This window comes from Staurois parvus, unplaced genomic scaffold (genome assembly GCF_062004578.1).
Source record: "Staurois parvus isolate SC_StPar_1 unplaced genomic scaffold, SC_StPar_1.0 ptg000087l, whole genome shotgun sequence".
Lineage (NCBI taxonomy): Eukaryota > Metazoa > Chordata > Amphibia > Anura > Ranidae > Staurois > Staurois parvus.
In genome coordinates this window covers 12,975,518-12,995,328 of record NW_028317883.1, presented here as the reverse complement: position 1 = coordinate 12,995,328, position 19,811 = coordinate 12,975,518, and the positions used below count along the sequence as shown (strand labels likewise).

Genomic DNA, 19,811 nt, shown 5'->3' with positions numbered 1-19,811 from the left:
AAGAAAACGTCTAATGCATACGTTGGAGTGTTTAACAAAGGGGTTTAACATTTTTTTTTTTTTTTGCACTTTCATGTGAAAATAAACATGGGCACCATCTGTGCAGATTTCAAACTTGACTTATTTTGTTTTCTTGATTTGTAAAAAGGAAGAGAATTTTACAAAAGCTGGATTCTTTTCAGCATCCACCATGTGTTTGAACAAACCTTTATAAAAACTGAAGAAAAGAATGAGAGCTTACTAAACCCATAACAGTAAAATCAGTCTGTATATGTAATAAAGCATGCTTGTTATACTCACTGTGGAACCTAAGGGGTTAATCCTCCACAATGTGTAAAAAGGATGTTTGATCCTGTCTGCTCTGATCCTCCCCTTCTTCTACTGCCCCCAATCCATCTGCTGATAGAAGAGGGCCTTGGGGGAAAGCTGCACATGCTCAGTTTGGTGTATACTGCTAGATAGTTGTTTTTTTTTTCTTGTGAGAGTGCAGGTGATCAGCACAGGGCCAATCAGCGCTGCCAGACAGAGGGTCACGGGTCATGCAGCCTCATAGGACAATCAGGGGAGAATGAAAACTCCTCCTACAAGCTTTAATCAGTGCTTTGCTGATAGAAGTCACAAGACTGCTCTAACTGTTGATGAAAAAAGGTACTTAGTAGTTTATATTTACTAAAATAATTACATTTCCATGTTCTGTGTACTGTGGGAGAACAGATATAGTGCATGCAGGGTCCTGGGTTTAACACCATTTTAAATTCACCCCCAGACAGTCTCTTGAAAAACTGAATGTCAGTTTACTACAATAGAAGATCTGTTATACTTGCCTACCTGTTTCATCTACCATTGCTTTGATCAAGCACTGCAGCCTACTCTCTCATACTCTTCAGCTTTTGACACTTTCAGGAGTGTCAGATCCTTATAACATCTACTATTCACTGTGGTTCCATGATCCCACCCCTACAGCACTATAGAACACAGCAGTGAAGTAGGATTCCTAAGATGGAACTACAGTGTATAGTGGGGGTACACAGACCTCTGACACTACCATTAGTAATGGATGCTCACATTTCAAAATCTTTTCAGTGACTGATATGGTCACTCTGAGTAGAATTGTTGGCCATAGCAACCAAATAATTTTTTTTTTCTTTTCTTAAAATGAATTGTAAAAGCTGAACTGTTACTACACAGAATGTCTCCACTTTTTTTTTTTTTAGCATCTAGATACTTGCCTGAGAAAAAACACAGTCATGAAAAGAAGAAAAAAAAAAAAGAAGATGGCAATAGCCAGAGAATAAGACCAATAGAAGCATATTGCCCAGCCATCAAAAATAAAAATACCTGTACGCAAAGGCTGCTAATATCCTTGTAATTCAACTGATAGAATACTAAAAAATAATATAGTGAAAACAGACTCTATTCTTACCCTTTCTCATTATCTGCTGGAATTAGTCTGTTCTCTGTTCCTCCCACAGCAAGAATACAGGCCTGAGGTGGGTTAATTATGGCAGAAAAGTTTTTGATTCCATACATTCCCAGGTTAGATACAGTAAATGTTCCACCCTGGAATATTAAAAATGGTAAAATCAGAAAAACAACAATTTATACATTTAATTAGTAGATGATTAGGAGACTAACTAAAGCCCCTTTCACACAGATGATCTGATCAGGTCCGCCTTTCGGTTTCTCCAATTCGATCCGGTCCACTTAAATGAAACGCAAGGGGATATGTCCTCCTCAGTTTAGGTGAAACAGATCGGAAGGTAGTTGAGTATAATTGGATAGTGGAGTCTGTTTACACCCGGCAGCCCACAGGGCAGAGCGGTCTCTGTCCGTGTCCGCTTCTGTATAAGCTCAGTGAACACAGATCTGTCATCCGTCCGCCCAGCTCTGATCAGTAGGGGATCAACAGACAAATCCCATGCTGATCTAAATGGAGCCCCCCTGTGTGGAAGAGGCCTAACATTTATTTTCAAAGAACCAACTTACGCAAATATAGTTACTTTAGATCTATTTGCTCCGAATAATAGATAAAACAATCACAACAGTTCTTTACAATAGGCCTTTGCTCCAAATGTAAAGGTTTTAAAGCCTGAAGTAACCTTTTTTGACTTGGTAACAGTCTCTTGCAATCCATTGTACAACAGAATACAGACGGTACAGGCAGTATGCACATTTTTCCATCATTTGTCATCTAATGTTATTTTGGACAATGGTATTCTACATTATAAAGCAAAAGCACTGCTGATGTTTAAAGCAGCTTTGTAAATTATTTTTTTACATATTTCCCATACCAAACTCCAGTTTCCTGGTGTTTCATCTGGAACACAATTTACATATACAGAATTTCTATTAAAAAAAAGAAGTGCAAATTACCTGGGTTACATGAAGCTAAATAGCAAGGAACATACCTGGAATTCATGTGGCTTTAGCTTGCCTTCTCTTGCACGAGTAGCCAAAGACACCACATCTTTGTTGATGGCTGTCAGACCCTTTATATGAGCATTAAAGACTATGGGTGTTATCAGTCCTGCAGGGGTGCTCACTGCCACATTCACATCCACCACATGGTTTCTGGAAAGGCATAAGTATTAGAGCTTTAAATACCTACCCAAAAACCTGACTACAAACATTCTTCTTGATTTACAAATGTGGACTGGGGATTTGCATGGGTCAGGGCTGCCCAAGTGCCTACTTACAACTCAGCCTGTATCCTGAATACACCACCCAGCCTGTATTCTTGGTTCAGCTCTGGCTGTGTATGCACAGCCAATTCAGAGGCAAAACAGGAATGGTAGGAATGGAAAGCAGTTACATTTCACCAAATGTTTTACCAAAAGCATGATAAAATGTTCTTCATCTCTGGGATTATGTAAATTAAATATACATAACCTGAACATACACTGGAAATTGGCAATAATCTGTACAACTGGTTATTAGAAGTCTGTGTCAAGACTGCTTTTGGAACATGAAAGGACCATCACTAACACCATCCCAGAGAAGTGAGTGGGTCAGCCACAGGTTTAGCACATTGGTATTGATTTAGTAAAAGAGAACATCGTATTCACTGTGCAAAGCAAATTTTCACTTAGCTTAGTGAATGATGTGAAAACTGTGTAGACTTTAACCACATGCCCTCTGGAAGATTTACCCCTCCTACATAAGGTCATTTTTTGCGGCGCTGCACAACTTTTTTATGCAACACTGTACAATGAAATATAAACAAAAAAAACTAATAATTTTGAGGAAAAAACAACAATTTTTTTTTTACTTTTTGCTATAAAGCAGCCAATAAAAAAAATATTTATAGATTTAGGTCAAAAAATATTCTGCTATTTGTCTTTGGTAAAATACAATCCCAATAAGTGTATATTAATTAGTTTGTGTGAAAGTTATAGAGCCTACAAATGATAATATATACACTGGAATTTTTTTTTTTAGACTAGTAATGGCAGCGAAAAGTGACTTTTAGTGAGGCTGTGACGACGGGCATTCTGACAGGGATATCCCCAGTGACACTAATAAAGTGATCAGTGCTAATAAAATGCACTGACACTGTACTAATGACACTGGGCAGGAAGGTGTTAACATCTGGGGCGATCAAAGTGTTAACTGTGTGCCTAACTATGTATAATGTGTGCAATATGTGTTGTTTTACAATAGGATGTGACTGTTTTATCTCCCTGCTTTGCAGTAAGACAAAACTGGCACATCCCAGCTGTCAGCAAAGATGTTTGTGTTGTTTACAAACACAGATCTCAATCCTGTCACTTGCTCCAATGATCAGCAGGTCCAGGTCGTGAATCATTAGCTGCTGGTTGGCAGCTAATGGAGCCAGTAACATTGCGGGTATGCGGGCGCATGCGCCCTACCCAGAAAACCAGAACCACATATATACACTTGATTCTGCGCTGCCGGCCCGACCTGTAGCTTTACTATTATTTTTTTTTTATTTTCACATGACTGGGTATTCTTTTTAAAGTTAAGTGTTCCTTAGCTTCACCTAATTCACTAAGCTAAGTAAAAAGTTACTTTGATTTACTAAATGAGTGGAGTGTGTTCACTTTTCAACCAGAATCTCAAATCCTCCTGTAGAGGTGGAGACTTACCTAGGTGCTCCTATAGCACTTAGAACTCCAACTCTACTAAAATCTGCTGAATAAAACATACAATAAAAGCTGCTATATAGTTACTGTCGAATAACTGTGTCCATCCAGGAGGAGTTTGCTTCGGGGATTTTCAGACAAGATAATGCAGAAGCCTTAATGATGAAATCATTGACAGAGAGCTTGATGTTTTCGGACTTCACAACCTAGAAAGTGAAGACATATAAAATTCAATCTAGTGTAAAGCCAAAGTAACATTACATTTGTAGGGGCTCAATTAATTTACCAATACCATTTTTGGACTTTGTACATATAAGGTTTTATGGATGGTGCAGTAATCAGTCAACATCTTAAATAAGAAAGAGAAAAATACCTGAATATGCCTGGTGCACACCCCATCCTACTGTATGGGGTTGATTTACTAAAACTGGAGAGTGCAAAATCTGGTGCAGCTGTACATGGTGACCATTCCCCTTTCAACTTCAGTTTGTTCAGTTAAGCTTTGACAAAAAAAAAAACGGAAGCCGATTGGTTTCTATGCATGGCTGCACACAATTTGCACTCTCCGGTTTAATAAATCAAGTCCTATTTGCATTTCAATAAGAATGGCAGCAAACATTTAAAAAATATAAGCTATTTCAAATAAAAAGCAGATCTGTTAGGGTAGGAACAGGCTCTGAAATGGTTCTCATCCTTCCTTCATTACTTAGTTGTTGACACGATGCAGCCAGTAAAGCACCTGACAAACACTTACCTTCTAAAGGTGGGTTGTGGCAGCACACAAGATAGAGGCAAATTGTTATAGTATGAGGCTGTAGAGCCATCTTGTCCAGGTGCAGTAGAAATGTTTCAGAGACATAACTTTTAAAATGTCATGTTCAGAGCATGGGTCATTAGGACCATTCCGTTGTGGAGTTCAGAGTACAGGAAGTGCACATGTTGTTGTATTGAAGATTTTAAGAACTTCTTGAGGGAGAGCAGTTGTAAATCCTTCAGAGTTTTGAAACTTTCAAAGGTTGATTCAGTTTGCATGCAAACATTGAGGATAAATGATTTAAATGTGTAGCTGGCAATTTCAGATTTGCTTTTAAAATAGAATGGAGTGCTGAAAGCCATTTACAAACCTAAATGTTAAGAATGTTTTTGAGACTGCTAGTTAAAATGTTTTTAAGGAGTCTCTCACACAGCAAATCTTCTTACCTCATTTAGCTCCTTTCGCAGGTGTAGAATTTCCCCCATGTTAACATCAACTGAGAGATAGTAGTGAGGTATAGTCTGTTTGGACTGCATAAGTCGCTGTGCAATCACCTAGAAACAGCAGCATTGCAGAAAGTTTGTCACATGCTTTGTTCTGTAAAGCACTTTTAACCTTAGTTTACAAAATTTTACACCAAGAGAAGCAGTGATCCAAATATTGCTCTAAAAGGAATGCTTAATACATGAACATTTAAGCTGAATTCGGCTAAATATACAGTAGAAGCACATACACTGTATGGAAACCAGACAATGAAATAATCAATTTATTTAGTTGGGATGATGACCATAATCCTTTCTGTGCTAATGTGTATACTCAGATGTCTGGTCAGAGACAATTTACATATTTAGAAGCTCCTGTAGGTCACAATGCAGAGGTGATAATGCACATAAACTGCTTGTCTGAATACAGGAACGTGCTTTCATCCATGTGTGCACCTACTTCAGCTTCTGAAATATATATTACAGTATACTTAGGATTTTGTCTACAAGTGTTGCGAGACCTGGGTACCTAGGACATATGCCCCTGGTCCATTCTTCTGTCATAAGTACCCACATTGCTTTATTGGGTGCCAGAAATTGACCCAACAAACCCCACACACACCCTGCCATGTATCTTACAACTGGAGCACAAATATTATGAGGAAGTAATAGAAAAGGGCTATGAGTGCTCCAATAATGACACCTGATTTGCCTCCATAACACAGAATGGATACACAATATATGTATCTGTGTGGCAAAGACAGATGGTTACAGTACTGTCCACCACTCTGTTACACAAGTAAAAAGCTGCAGCTCACACAATGGAGACAGTGTCTGGCTGGCTCATCAGAAGGTCTTGGCTGTCTGTGGAGATGGGGAGAAGGATAACTCCTGAAAACAGCAGGAATTAATGAGGGGGCCTGGTTATGTAACATGGGTTTGGGGGACTGACAAGCCAGGGGTTCTCTGTGGTTGGCTGTAAATATTGAGGGGGTCAATCCAGGGGCGGACTTACAACTCATTGGGCCCCCAGTCTATAGGAAATCATGGGGCCCGTGTCCTCGCCCACACTCAAACCACACCAAAAATAAGCCTATGAAAGGTACTAGGGGCATCTAATGGAGCCCCCTACTGACCCGGGCCCTCAGGCAGTGCCCGAGTGCCTAAATAGTCAGTCTGCCCTTGGGTAAATCTATGTTACAGCAAGAAGGGGGATGGGGGCAAAAAAGTGGATGTGATGGACCTGGAACATGTATGCTAAATCCCAACCCAGTGGTGGTAGTTCTCATATCCTGGCAGTTACTGAAAGTGATTCTAAAGCTAAAAACTGTTTTTTTCCCTTAATGCATTTCTTGCATTAAGGCAAAAAAATGTTTTATATTTTTCTGTCCTCCCCCTGCTCTGTGTAAAGGGGAAGAGAGGGGAGAAGAGATCCAAAGCTGTGCATGGCTGCTTCTCTTCTCTCCTCTCTTCTTCTTCACACTGGAACTCGAGCTGTCAATCAGATACAGTGGGGAGAAAGTGGGGAATGGGGATAAGCCCTACTGTGTGTGTCTCTGGAGTGCAGCTCCATAGACACACAGTTCAGGAGTGAGCACACACTGGGTACCCCCACAGCAAACGGCTTGCTATGGTAACACATGAAGAAGAGGAGGAGCCAAGATCACTGGTGGGGAACCCGAGAAAAGGAGGATTGGGGCTGCTCTGTGTAATGCCAGGTAAGTACAACATATTTTTCATTTTAAAAAATAACCTTTAGTAATACGTTAACCTAAAAACTCAAGTTGATGACAATATTCCCGTTTTTAAATGAAATTTCAACTAATTTACTGGATACCTTTCTGGGAGCCTGATTTATATATTTTATCATCATCTGTTAGTTCTTCATAGGGCCACTAAGAGAACTAAATATCTGAATAGAAATCATAAATGATGAAAAGTGGAATGAAATGTAGATGTTTATCCCAATTACCTTGACTGTATAACATAACTGTACAGTCTCATACATCTTACTACACAACCTTACTAAGCTGTCTAAAACCAAAGACCCAGTGCAGAATAAGACAAAGTAAATCAGTTATGGAGAAAGATCAGCTGTAGGGAGACCTGCCTTTTTTGAATTGAAGAAAAAATAAAAACATTTGTTTTTTCTAAAGTTCTACTGGTCTTTGTATTGATCAATGTATCAGTCTTAGAGTAACACCGCTGCAAAACCAAAGAGAAAGACTGTGCAACACACTAAGATTACCAAAAAGAGGTGCGTATAAATTCTTACCTTCCTAATATTGCTAATGGGAATATCTGTAAAGGTTCCAGTAGGAATAGCTGCTACAGCTGGAGAGGGCTGTGCAGCTGCAGGGGCTGGAGCAGCAGCTGCAGGAGTCTGATAATGCAAAAAAACAAACATATAAAAGAGAAGAAATAGAAAAACAGGTATACTTTAATATTCAAAGTCAAGTGATGCATTTTTACATTAATACTCAGTATAAAACCCAATGTATCCATTTCACAGAACACATATGCAGTTACTATATTACATAGTTACTCTGGCTGAAAAAAGACAAAAAAGTCCATTCTGTTCAACCATTAAAAAAAAAAAAAAAGTTATCAGTTGATCCAGAGGAAGGCAAAAAAACCCCAGCAAAGCATGATCCAATTTACTCATGCAGGGAAAAAAAATTCCTTTCTGATCCCCCGAGAGGCAATTGGATATTCCCTGGATCAGCTTTACCTATAAATGTTAGTATCCAGTTATTTTCTGTGTCTCTAAGAAACAATCCAGGCCTTTTTAAAGCAATCCACTGAGCTGGCCAGAACCAACTCTTGAGGAAGTCTATTCCACATTTTCACAGCTCTCACTGTAATGAAATCTTTCCGTGTTTGGAGACTAAATTTCTCTTCCTCCAGACGTAAAGAGTGCCCCCTTGTCCTCTATGATGACCTCAGGGTGAATAGCTCTACACCGCGTTCACCATATGAACTGATGTATTTATACATGTTGATCATATCCCCCCTTAATCTCTTCACAAGAGAGAATACATTCAGTTCCTCTAATCTTTCCTCATAGCTGAGCTCCTCCATGCCTCGTATCAGTGTGGTTGCCCTTCTCTGTATTTTCTCCAGTTCCTCAATGTTCTTTTTGTGAATTGGTACCCAAAATTGAACTGCATATTCCAGATGAGGTATTACTAATGATTTGTACAGGGGTAATATTGGCTTTGTGAGTTCTGCACTGTGATTGTTCTATGGTTTCCTCTGGGTTGGCTAATTACAGATAGTTCAGTAAGGAAGACAGGATCCTGATCAGAGAACATTCACCCGGTATGACTGCAGCCGGACATAGTGGAGGGGATCTAGTCCATCAAATAACAGATTTGCCATAATTGTTGAAACAAAGCTGGGCATAAAACAGAATTCTCCTATGCACAACCAAAGCTTTGCAACATGCAGATTCTCTTACTACCTAAAGGATAAAAGTTGAATGCTCCAAGTAATCTAGGCTACTTTTTTGGACTAGAGCACCAACAAGCCTTTCTCTGACAAATATGTGTGAGAAAACCCAGCAGAAGCTGCCACATTTACTGGGCTGCCCAGTTATTCCAGATCAGGCTTAGCTTCATTCAAGAATCTACTGCACAGCCCAGAATTCAATGGCAGCTCAAACTGCTTTTCATAGATATTTTGCTTAATGACAATATCAATCTGAGATAATCCTCAAAGCCTTCAAAGTGAAAAAAGTAACAAAATTCCCCAAGAATAAACATACCGGTCATATCAGAATATCATTCATGTCTATATAACAAACTCATCTAGAGTAGTGGCAAGTAAAGAGCATATTCATACTTACAGGAACAACCTTAGGAGGCACAAAGGATTCAATATCTTTTTTTGTAATCCTGCCATCTGGTCCGGTACCTGAAACAACCCAGACAGAAAAATACTGTTTAAGAATTAAATCCAGCAAATAAATGTAAGATAATGAATAGGTTGTTGACTGCTTCACAAAGCATGCTTAAAGCCTTTGAATATAGGGAAGATAGGAACTATGTAAGGGATTTCAAGCTGACCTAGATATTATTACTACACAGGATTTATATAGCGCCAACAGTTTGCTCACTGCTTTACAATATAACAGGAGACAATACAGCAACAATACTGTTCAATACAAGAGGTATTTGAGGGCCTGATCCTGGGAGCTTACAATGTATTGGTTGATTAGCAAATAACTGTTAAAAAGAATGATGACCACACAACAGCTATTTCCGATCCCTATCCTTACTAATTCATAAAAACAACTTACAAATAAAACCCTACTGCATTTCTCACACAGGCGATTAAGTGCTTGTGTGCTTGATATGCGTCAAAGGACTCCACACATTTCCTGTATTGCTTTTATGAATGAATAAAGACATGGTTTCAAAATAGCTGATGGGTGGGTCATCCAATTCTTTGTAATGGTGGCTGTAAGCAAACAAGATGGACATGTACCTGGCTTAGAGCAAGCATGTGCCACCTTGGAGCATTTTCTACGTGACAATTAAGGTTTAATATTGACAAATGTAAAGTTATGTACTTGTGAATAAAACATGCATGCATCAAATAATCTAGTGGAAATAGAAATTTTGGTTTAATGATAAAGAATATGGGCAACCTGATAGATCCTAGACTTGGCATAGAATACTAATCTGCAGCTTCTAGGTTGGAGGAGGACAACTATATTAATAAATGAAATGGAAGATGTCAACTTTGAAGAAACATTATATTAAATGTATTCATTCAATTCAGTGGAAAAATCACTGCAAAAGACGCAAGGTCTCAACTGGAAGAGGAGTTTATGCTCTGGACTAAAATGTCAAACCACAAGTCTCCTTTAGTTTTGGACAGAGCTATCCAGGGCTCAGTTAGAGGGATTTTACCAGACATAAAGCGAGTGGATATTTCCAACAGCAACACAGGTAGAAATAAAAATCCATTTTCTTGGTAGAGTGCAGGAAGGCTAGAACCCCTGTCAGATTTGTATTTTCATTTATGTTGCTTTTAAAGTTTTTCACTCACTCCCTGTGCATTAACCTGTCAGCAGGACAGAAAGTAATAGAAAACTCTCTGACAGAGCCTCTAAAAACATTAAAGGTGTCCAATTTTGAAAGTGTGATAATCCATGATTGGCAATTTATTAAGGTGCAATGTGGGCACCTGACAGTCTGTTTATGTAAATGGTCTCCCTTCCTGTAATTATACATCGAATATCACTTTTGCAGATTGAACACCGTAGAGGTTATGGCTACTTTATGTGTTTCTTTCATGCTAAAAGATTAAATAAAACACTGCATTAAAATATCCTGGTTTTTGACAGGAGACCAGAGTGAAGAGAGGTATATGGCATTTATGCTGTGTCTCAAAAACTAGGGCCGATAAAACAAATTGCCATTTTTGGAATCACTGGGTCTAACATTCGAGGCACCAAAATGTATGTTGGCCTGTGTTCTTGAGACCCATTTTGGGTCTTCTGCAGTTGTGCACATTTACTTTAGAATACAAAAATGAAGAAATATGGTGGCACAATCTGTAACATGCTGTAGTATACCTTTTACTTGCATTACATCTATGCCTCTTTCTGATGCCAGCTTTTTGGCCAATGGACTCACAAATACCCTCCCTTTGGGTGCAGAGCTTGGTGCAGGAGGCGGTGCAGATGGAACAGCTGCAGCCACTGGTGTGACTGGTGGGAGACTTGCCGCCTGCAGAGATGACAATCCAGATGTAAATGCAAACACATACATGTAAACAAAATAAATTATATTATATACATACACAAGGCCCCTTCCTTCCAAAAAACAATGTAAAGCCACCACAGAGAGACAGGGATACAATCCTTAAAGTACATCTCTCTTCAATCATTTGAGTCTCTGACTGGGAACAGGTATAGCAATAATGAAATCTGAACTCCTTTATACGGTCTGTGACTCAAATGCAGTGAAGCAAAATGCAGCCAGGCAACTAGAGATTTCAGGAGGGCAGTAATGACAGCTCCCATATATCTCCTATATTAGGTGTGCTTTAAAAAAGTTAAAATTACTGCTTGTCACCAAATTTAGATTTTTGTAGACATGTGTTTTAGAAGCTGGCTGCATAAATACAAGGATTTTTTTTTCAATCGAGACAAAATTTTATCAATGTAAGTAAAGCATAGAAAATGTGACATACATGGTCCAGAAATAGAAAAACAACTGAACAACAACCAATTGGCCATTGGTACTGTTAGGTACATAGCAGATAGTCTACATATCAGCATACATATAATTCAAGCAGTGAGAGCTTATGCCTGTAGCTTTAAAAGCCCCGCATTTATATCAGCATGTGGTACATACATATGATCGCTAAGACAATTCCCCTGCAGTGACAAATGCATAGTGCATCAACAAGGAGCTCGACTAGAATACTAGGATTTGTGTTCTACTTGTGAATATGAAGTCCCCTGTATCCTGTAATGTACTCCAAGAAAGGATTTTACAACTACTTGGGATAACCCAAAGCAATGACCACTAGGGCTGGGCAACACAGCAACAATGCCTACACGCCCAAAACCCAGAAACATACTAGGGGAGAGTCCACCTACAAAGCCACCTGCACAACATCTACCTGGTAGAATTTAGTAAACTTATGAAATAAAGTAGCAGCCTTACAAACCCAAAACAACAGAAGCACGATGCTGAATCTCCCAGGAAGTGGTGACTCCCCTGGTGGAATGAGCCTTGATTGGGAAAGGAGGAACCTTGCTCTTAATCCCATAGACATGAGAATTAAGTTAACAAATAAACCTATAAATAGTGACTCGAGAGGCAGCCTGTCCCTTGTGAAGACCTTCAGGTAGAACAAACAGAATCTATCAAAAAGAAGTTGTGGATTTCAGATAAATTTAAAAAGCTTGAAAAAAAAAAAAGAAAAGAAAAAAAGATGGGCTGCGACGCACACCAGCCACACCCTAAAGCATTTTTCCCCTTCATCAGGAAGGGGACTTCTCAGCTAAGCATGGTTTCCTGTCTTAGGGCCTAATATAAGGGCAGGTGGATTCCAGGAAGTAAATGCTACATGAATCATCTACCTTTACTCAAGATGGCCGCAACTAGATTTACTATGGGGGAGGGGGGGGGGGGGGGTTCAAAGAGATTTCTCAAAAAAAAATAAAAGCACAGAGACATGGATGGATGGGTGAGTTTGCTTTGAATATCAAAAATGAATTAAATAGCATTTTTAGTTTGTGGTACTCAGATACAATGTAGTTTGGATTTAAGTAGGAAAGAAGACCAAGGCCTCACTACCAACTAACTGTAGTGAAGAACCAGTAAAGGTTCCTTGCAGCCAACTCCAATACCCGGTAAGCCAAAATAATGGCCACCAAAAAGAAAATATTGTGTGTAAGGGGGTAGCAGGGGAATCTCTCACAGAGGCTCAAAAGTATGCAAAATAGACAAGATCAAAGTAAGGTCCCACAGGGACAAAGGGGGCTGCACAGGCAAAACAATCTGTGTGACACCCTGTACAGAGGTTTTTACAATGAAATGAGTTGCAGTAGGTCTCTGAAACTGAATGGCCAAGTCCAGGACCTACCCCTTGATGGTACATACAGCCAGAGACATCTCCACCCCAGATTGTAGAAAAACCAAATTGCATCCCACAACATATTGTCAGGATGAAACTCACAAGCCACACACCAAGTGTCTGGATGATGACTGACTATCTTGCATTGAGGAGGGTAGGGATTACAGATTCTGAAACATCCCTCTCCCTCATGGCTTGGGCTTTGAAAGCCATGCCATCAAAGCCAGCGACCTTAAAACAGAATGGGAAATCGGAACCTGTGACAGCAAATCTGGTCGATCTGAAACCGCTCAAAGATTTGTGATGTTAGCATACCATGTTCTTCTTGGCCAAGCAGGTGCAATCAGAATTGAAGTAATTACTACAGAAAAATCTCTGCAAACACCTCCTGTGAAGGGCCCTTTCTCCTGGATTCAGCTGTTGACAGGTGAGAAAGTCTGCCTCCCAATTTTCCAAGCTGGATAACGGCAGGGCAGAGGGCTGGATCATAAAGTTTTACCCAAGACAACATCAGGTCTGCTTCTTCCTGAGTAGTGAAACTTCTTGTTCTTACTTGATGATTGATATATGCCACTGTCATGACCTTGTTCCACTGCACACTGATGGGAAGACCCCAAAAGGTAGACAGATCAGTGTAGGAGAGCCAGCCAAATCACCCAAAGTTCCCTGGTGTTGATTGGCAACTTCCACTCCTCTGGTGACCACATTCCCTGAACTAAGAGGTTTTATAGAACACCCCAATCCCCACAGACTGACATCCTTTGTCAAGACCTTCAAACTTTTCGAAAGGATTTTCTGGTATATAGCATCTGCATGGATATCCACCATTCCAGAACCAACCTGGTCTTGGAAGTCAGATTCGTTGGCAGGTCCAAGGGCTCCTGATGTTTGTCTCATGCCATGCCCCATATTAGGTTGAAGACCTCTGGAATGGAACTGGGCATAGGATATTGCATCAATGGAGGCCACAATATTCCACAGTATCTTTATCTGAATTGCGAGACTTTCCAACAACTTCAGGGACTTCCACCTGGAATCAGAGATAGGTATTTCTTCTACCGAAGCAGTACCCTTGCCTGTGCCATGTTGAGGACTAAACCTAAGTACTCCAGATGTTGAGTTGGAACCTTGGCTGACATCTGAAGGTCCAGGACCCAACTGAACCTTTCCAAGGTGCTACTGGTTTCTGACCTGACACCAGCACCTTCCTCCTTACTGATAAAAGGTGTGCTTTTCCTCATTCCTCAGAATGAAGGTATTCAAGAATGACCCAATCAAGGATTTAATCTCAAAGGGCAGCTACTTGATTTTCTTCTTGCAGAGAAGTCCCGCTGACCAACATTTGAATCATAGGATCCTTCTCATATGGACAGAGATGGTGCCCACCTGAGAAAGCTGCCTTGAAGAGTCTTCCAAGGCATCCACTGAAAAACTCAAGGCTCTGGAAAATCTTCCAGGAACTGCAAAACAGCAGGATCCCCTGGGTCCAATTCTCTAGAATTAAGCATATGCTCTGCCCACACTTTCAAAGCTTGGCACACTCCTATTGCTCCCAGGTTGCAGAGCCGCTCCAATCAGAAAGAGAGAGAGACCTTAAAAATGGCCTTTAATCTCTTTTCTGTAGCATCTTTAAAGACCAGAATCCTATCCACCAGGGACCATCAGGGTCTTATTCAAGTATGAAATGGGTGGGAGAACCCTATTTCTTGTAGAATTCTTCCTCCATAGTTTGCTGTTGAGCAAAACGCTTCTGAAAACACTTTCTCAGGGTGAGCCTAATCAGTATATATCACTTCCTGTAATTAAGAGTGCATTGTAAAGGGCTTGGGATGTTTTGGCAGCCACCAATAATTACAAGCAGCGACTTTAGGACAAGAGGATTCTGGCCGTGGTAACTTCACCTTAGTGTGCACCACATCCACCAGCAAGTCCATTGTGGTCTTCTTCGACAGCCCTGGACCCAAAAATTCCTCTTGGGAGGACTTGTGTACAGAGGATTCCTGATCCTCGGCAGCTTCTTTCTCTTCCTCATCTTGGGGATGTCTCTCCAATGCCTCATGGCAAAAATGGGAAGGACAGCATTCGTGCTTGCATCCCAAGCATTGCAAACCAGTGAGAACCCCTGAGAGGTGAACCCAACTCAGACGTGGCTGCAGAAAATTTCTCCCTTGACACAAATGAAGCAGAGGGTTGTGCCTTTGAGACAGTGGAAACACTATAAAAGGGCAGGGATTCAGAGCTAATCTGACCCTTAGCGGAGCCATTACAGGGCAAACTATGCAGAAAGGTCCTCCCTAACTGAAAGAGGGATTTGGATCACACCCCATCTTCCTTCCCTCCCACTTCTCTGTTGTGTAAGGCCCATGGCTTGTTGAGTGTAGTAGGCCATTGATACCAAATGGCACAAGCCAGAAGTGGCAGACACCTCCATGAACAATGTCCCAGATACCTGATGTACACAGACACATTGCTTCAACCCACCTTTTTGGAACACTGCTACTGTGGTGTTTGATTCGTCCTTTAAGAAAATAGTATAACCAGTCCCATAACAGGGAACACTGCACTTCACCATGCACCGAGGCACTCACCAGTCCATGCTGCAGTACCAACAAAGCCAATCTTCACCAAGCACGGGAGACATTGTCCCATAGAGTCTTCAAAAACTCAACTTCCCACCCTTTAAAAGGGGATCACTGCCCTCAACCCATAGAGCACCCTGTCATGGAGGTCGTCTGATACATAGCACCCAGGAGTTTGTTGCTTGCAAAGGTCCAGCTCTGACCAGCAGGTTGCCCCTGCTCTCACATGTGGGATTCAGGTACAGTCCCTTTTGGCCTGCTGACCATAACAACAAATCCAGATGAAGCCCTTCTCTTCACTAAGCCCACAAATGTATGAATATGACCTGTGCTGTGTGTGGTGTACAAATAAGAAATATTTTCAGGAATAAATCAAAAGATATCCTCAAATTTATGCAGTATTGTCATAAGGACAGTAGCAGAGGTCTACTCCCTTTGGACTCAGCGCTGTTCTGGGGACACCAGGGCACTCTAGGCCCAGAAACCTACAGAAATGAATGTGCCTAAGAAACAGGAGGGACTAAAAGTAGCAGAAGCCCAAGGTAGATGGACATTAGCAGACCTCTGTGGTAGTTTAAAAGCAGTTCCCTGAGAAAGTAAGAGAAAGAACATCTAAAAACTCACACAGCTACCTGGATGCCTTTACAACCAATATTAGCACAGGAAAAGGGCTGCCACATCAATATGGAAGAACTTTATGAATATATCCACCAAGAACCAGGCGGCAGTCAAGCTTAAAAAAACAAGCTCTCTAGGCCTATGCAGAAGAATATAGACTGCAAATGACTTTTCCTTTGTTCCTAGAGTCAGTTGTCTAGGGGCAAGGTTTATACTCAAGAGGACTGCTGTATTCCCCAATAAACATTTATCAAAAACATTATTTTTTTGTACAATGTTAGATGGCTTTGGCTTTCAGTGATCCAGTACTATCGTAAGCTGTACAAAACTTCTACTCACATTCCTGTCTTTTCAAACCCCTGGTTAAAATATATGCAAGTCCAAGAATTTAAATGCAGTTCACTATATGATTGTTTTCACTCAAGAACAAAAGTGAATTATTGGAAGAATTACCAGGTACAAATACAGGGAAAAAACATTTAAAAATAGAACAAATGCAGCCACTAAAGAATTGGTAAGATGAAATTATTATCTTGGCTTTAGGTATAGTTTTATTTAATAAAATATTAATGTTAAAAAGGTAGGAAGGTAGAAGTTTGCATTCTGTAAGACAGTGGTGAAAAGTGCAACATTTTTACATTTCCTAAATATAGGTTTTAAAAAAGAAAGAAAAAATGTTTAGCGTGACAACATAGGTTTAAAATATCTGCTTTATAATAATGTACCGGAGTAGAGGGAGCAGGTTGAGGCTTAATGTCTACGGCTCCAGCTGTCTCTTTGTAGTCTGCAAAGCTTCCAACATCGGACTCTTTCTCTACAATGATACAGAGAGGTGTTCCAAGTGGTACGTCCCGCGTGCCTTCTGGTATCAAGATTTTGGCCAAATATCCTTCTTCTTGCACCTCGAAACCTTGGTGAAACAGATCAAAAAATGTATTAATTGTAATAGTTTTTGTATGAACTGGTGTTCACTATTATAATCCTGTAGGAGATACCAGATTTACTAAAATCTGCATATATATCTTGGTACTTTAGAAGAAAAAAAAAAAAAAGTATTCCTGCGTACCTGGGAGCCCTTGAATTAAGGTATACTCCATGCACTGCTTGATGACTTCTGCAACACTTCAGTGTCTCAAATTTTTTTGACAGATTTTAATAAATCACTACTAAAAAGGTGACAACAGGTACATCACACAGTGAAAATACATCCACTATATTGGCTGTTGGGTGTCTGCAATGCAATGTGGGATGCTCATTCTCTTACTCTATTCAGATTTACTTTAAAAGGCCCATTATGAGATAAACACATAAAATTACTTACAACACCATAAAGAAACTTTGCATATGCATAGCATCACCATTTGATACAGGACACATTTTATTAAAAAAACAAAATCCTTCCTAATAGAATTAAAAGAGAAGTGTGGACTTTTTCCCCCCCCCAGTTATGCTTACCTAGGTGGATGCAGCATCAGTTCGATTCTACATCTGACCCCCCCCCCCCCCCCCACAGGGTCTAAGTGTGAGAACTCATCGATCACGTGACTGCTGATCACAGAGTTCTCAAAGACACTCTGAGAAGAGAGCCGTGACTGTCAGTCGCCGCTTTCTGCTCTGCCCGCCATCCCTCACTGGAGCGCTGGGCTGTGGAGGGGGAGGGAGCGGCTGGCTCTGGCTCTCAGCTGCTGCAGACTCTGGGGTGGATCCCAACTTTGAAGCTGGGATCTTTCCCCAGCCTGGACTGGCTGAGAAACGTCACCTGACAGCAGGCTTCAGCCCACTGTCAGCTGAAAACGGATTACAGGAGTGCAGAATAAACTACACACCTGTGATCCACAGAAGTACAGCGAAAACAGTTTTGGCTGTACTTCTCCTTTAAAGTGTTACTAAACCCACAACAGTAAAAACAGTCTTTATACGCAGTAAAGCAAGCATTGTGGAACCTAAGGGGTTAATCCTCCCCATTATGTAAAAAGGCTGTTTGATTCTGTCTTCTCTGGTCCTCCCCTTCTTTAACTGTCCCCAATCCATCTGATAGTACAGAGCCCTAGGAGGCACTCTGCACATGCTCAGTTTAGGGTGTATTGCTAGAGAGTTTTTTTTTTCCATGGGAGGGTGCATGTGAAGATCACAGTGCCAATCAGCACTGTCCAGACAGAGGGTCAGGGGTCCTGAAGCCTCATAGGATGGTCAGAGCAGAATGAAAAATTCTCCTATAAGCTTTAACCAGTGCTTTGCTGGACACTGATAAAAGTCACAAGACTGTCATATACTGATGATGAGAAATATAGTTAGCAGTTTATATTTACTAAAATATTTGCATTTCCATGTTCTGTGTACTGTGGGAGACCCGCTATAGTGAATGCAGGGTCATGGGTTTAAAAGATTACATAGTATATACCTCCTGCGCTTAGAAGTGTACAACAATTCAAATAGATGACGGCAGCTAACACCCACACCTATTACCTAGAAGTGAATAATGCTAAATAATGTATAAATGGTGTAGCGCTCATACATATAAAAAAATTAAAATAAAATATAAATATAATAACACAGTGATAACTAAATAGTGACCTAATCCCAAATAAAACATATATAGTACTAAGTGAGAACTCAATAGTGACCCGATTCCATCTTGGTTCTGATAGTGACACAGAACAGTGGGAAAAACAACTTAAAACTGTGATCTCAAAATATACCCAACGTGGTATATTTATACACAAAAGTGCTCACAACTACCCAGATCCTTAAATAGGATCAGTGACTGACTGTAACAAAAATCAGTGACAAACAAGTGATCCCAGAACTGGGGGATGTATTTTTCAAATATAGTGAACAGTGGTCAGTGAAAAAAACACCAGAATTCACATATATAATATAACATGCCACAATCTCGTCCCCAAAATTATACCTAAAAAAAAAACATATATAATACAAACGAATCTCAAAAAAAAAAAAAAAAAAAACGTATGTTGAAATATAAATCACAAAACATGAAAAAAAGTCCAACACAAACAGTGCATGTAAACTCGGTGTTCCACAAATATTAAACATGCAAATAGTGCTGTGGATGTGCACTGCAGCCGTTGTTGATGGATCCAAAATTAACTGAATTGCCTCTTCACCTCCTTACCGTGACCCAATGGGCCAAACAGCTTTTTGGATCACCCCTGGATCCTCCAGGTGCGATTTCTCTTTGATAGAATCCTTCCAAATAGCAGTATAACTCACATCACATCAAAGCTCCCCTTTAGGTTTGCGTAATACAGCCAACTCTCACAGGATTCGTAATAAAGACATGGAAGAGAGAACCTCCATAGTGTAATACTGTTTAATGTACAAATATATCCAAAAACAAGCCAATTTCTCACTCACTTATTATCAGAAGAATACAGGCGTTTTAACCTCATGCTATGGGTGTAGTTTTGCATGGGTTCGTATAGAGTACAAAGATGGCGTCCACGCCGGATATTGCGTCACCACGTTAGCAAAAACTGGTAATCATCAAAAGGAATCTCTACCTCTACCCTTCAGATCCCAGGATGCAACAACGAATAGCATTCACAGGAAAAATTAAAAAAGGTATTTACAATATTTTTTTAATGTAGTTTTGCCTCGTATCACTATTTCATGGTTAATCTTTCTTCAAAGTCACATACACTTTATAAGCATCCAA

The 19,811-nt window shown here is 40.2% G+C and overlaps 1 protein-coding gene across 1 annotated transcript in view; it reads right to left on the bottom strand.

Annotated features, from left to right (window-relative positions):
- Positions 1–19,811, bottom strand: part of DLAT (dihydrolipoamide S-acetyltransferase) — a 36,589-nt gene that overhangs the window by 951 nt on the left and 15,827 nt on the right. Inside the window, exons 6-13 of the mRNA XM_089670200.1 lie at positions 16,861–17,045; positions 10,924–11,077; positions 9,187–9,254; positions 7,615–7,722; positions 5,304–5,411; positions 4,191–4,309; positions 2,409–2,571; positions 1,424–1,560 (exon numbers count right to left, since the gene is read on the bottom strand). Coding sequence (XP_089526326.1) covers positions 1,424–1,560; positions 2,409–2,571; positions 4,191–4,309; positions 5,304–5,411; positions 7,615–7,722; positions 9,187–9,254; positions 10,924–11,077; positions 16,861–17,045 — 1,042 coding nt within the window. The remainder of the gene's footprint in view (positions 1–1,423; positions 1,561–2,408; positions 2,572–4,190; positions 4,310–5,303; positions 5,412–7,614; positions 7,723–9,186; positions 9,255–10,923; positions 11,078–16,860; positions 17,046–19,811) is intronic.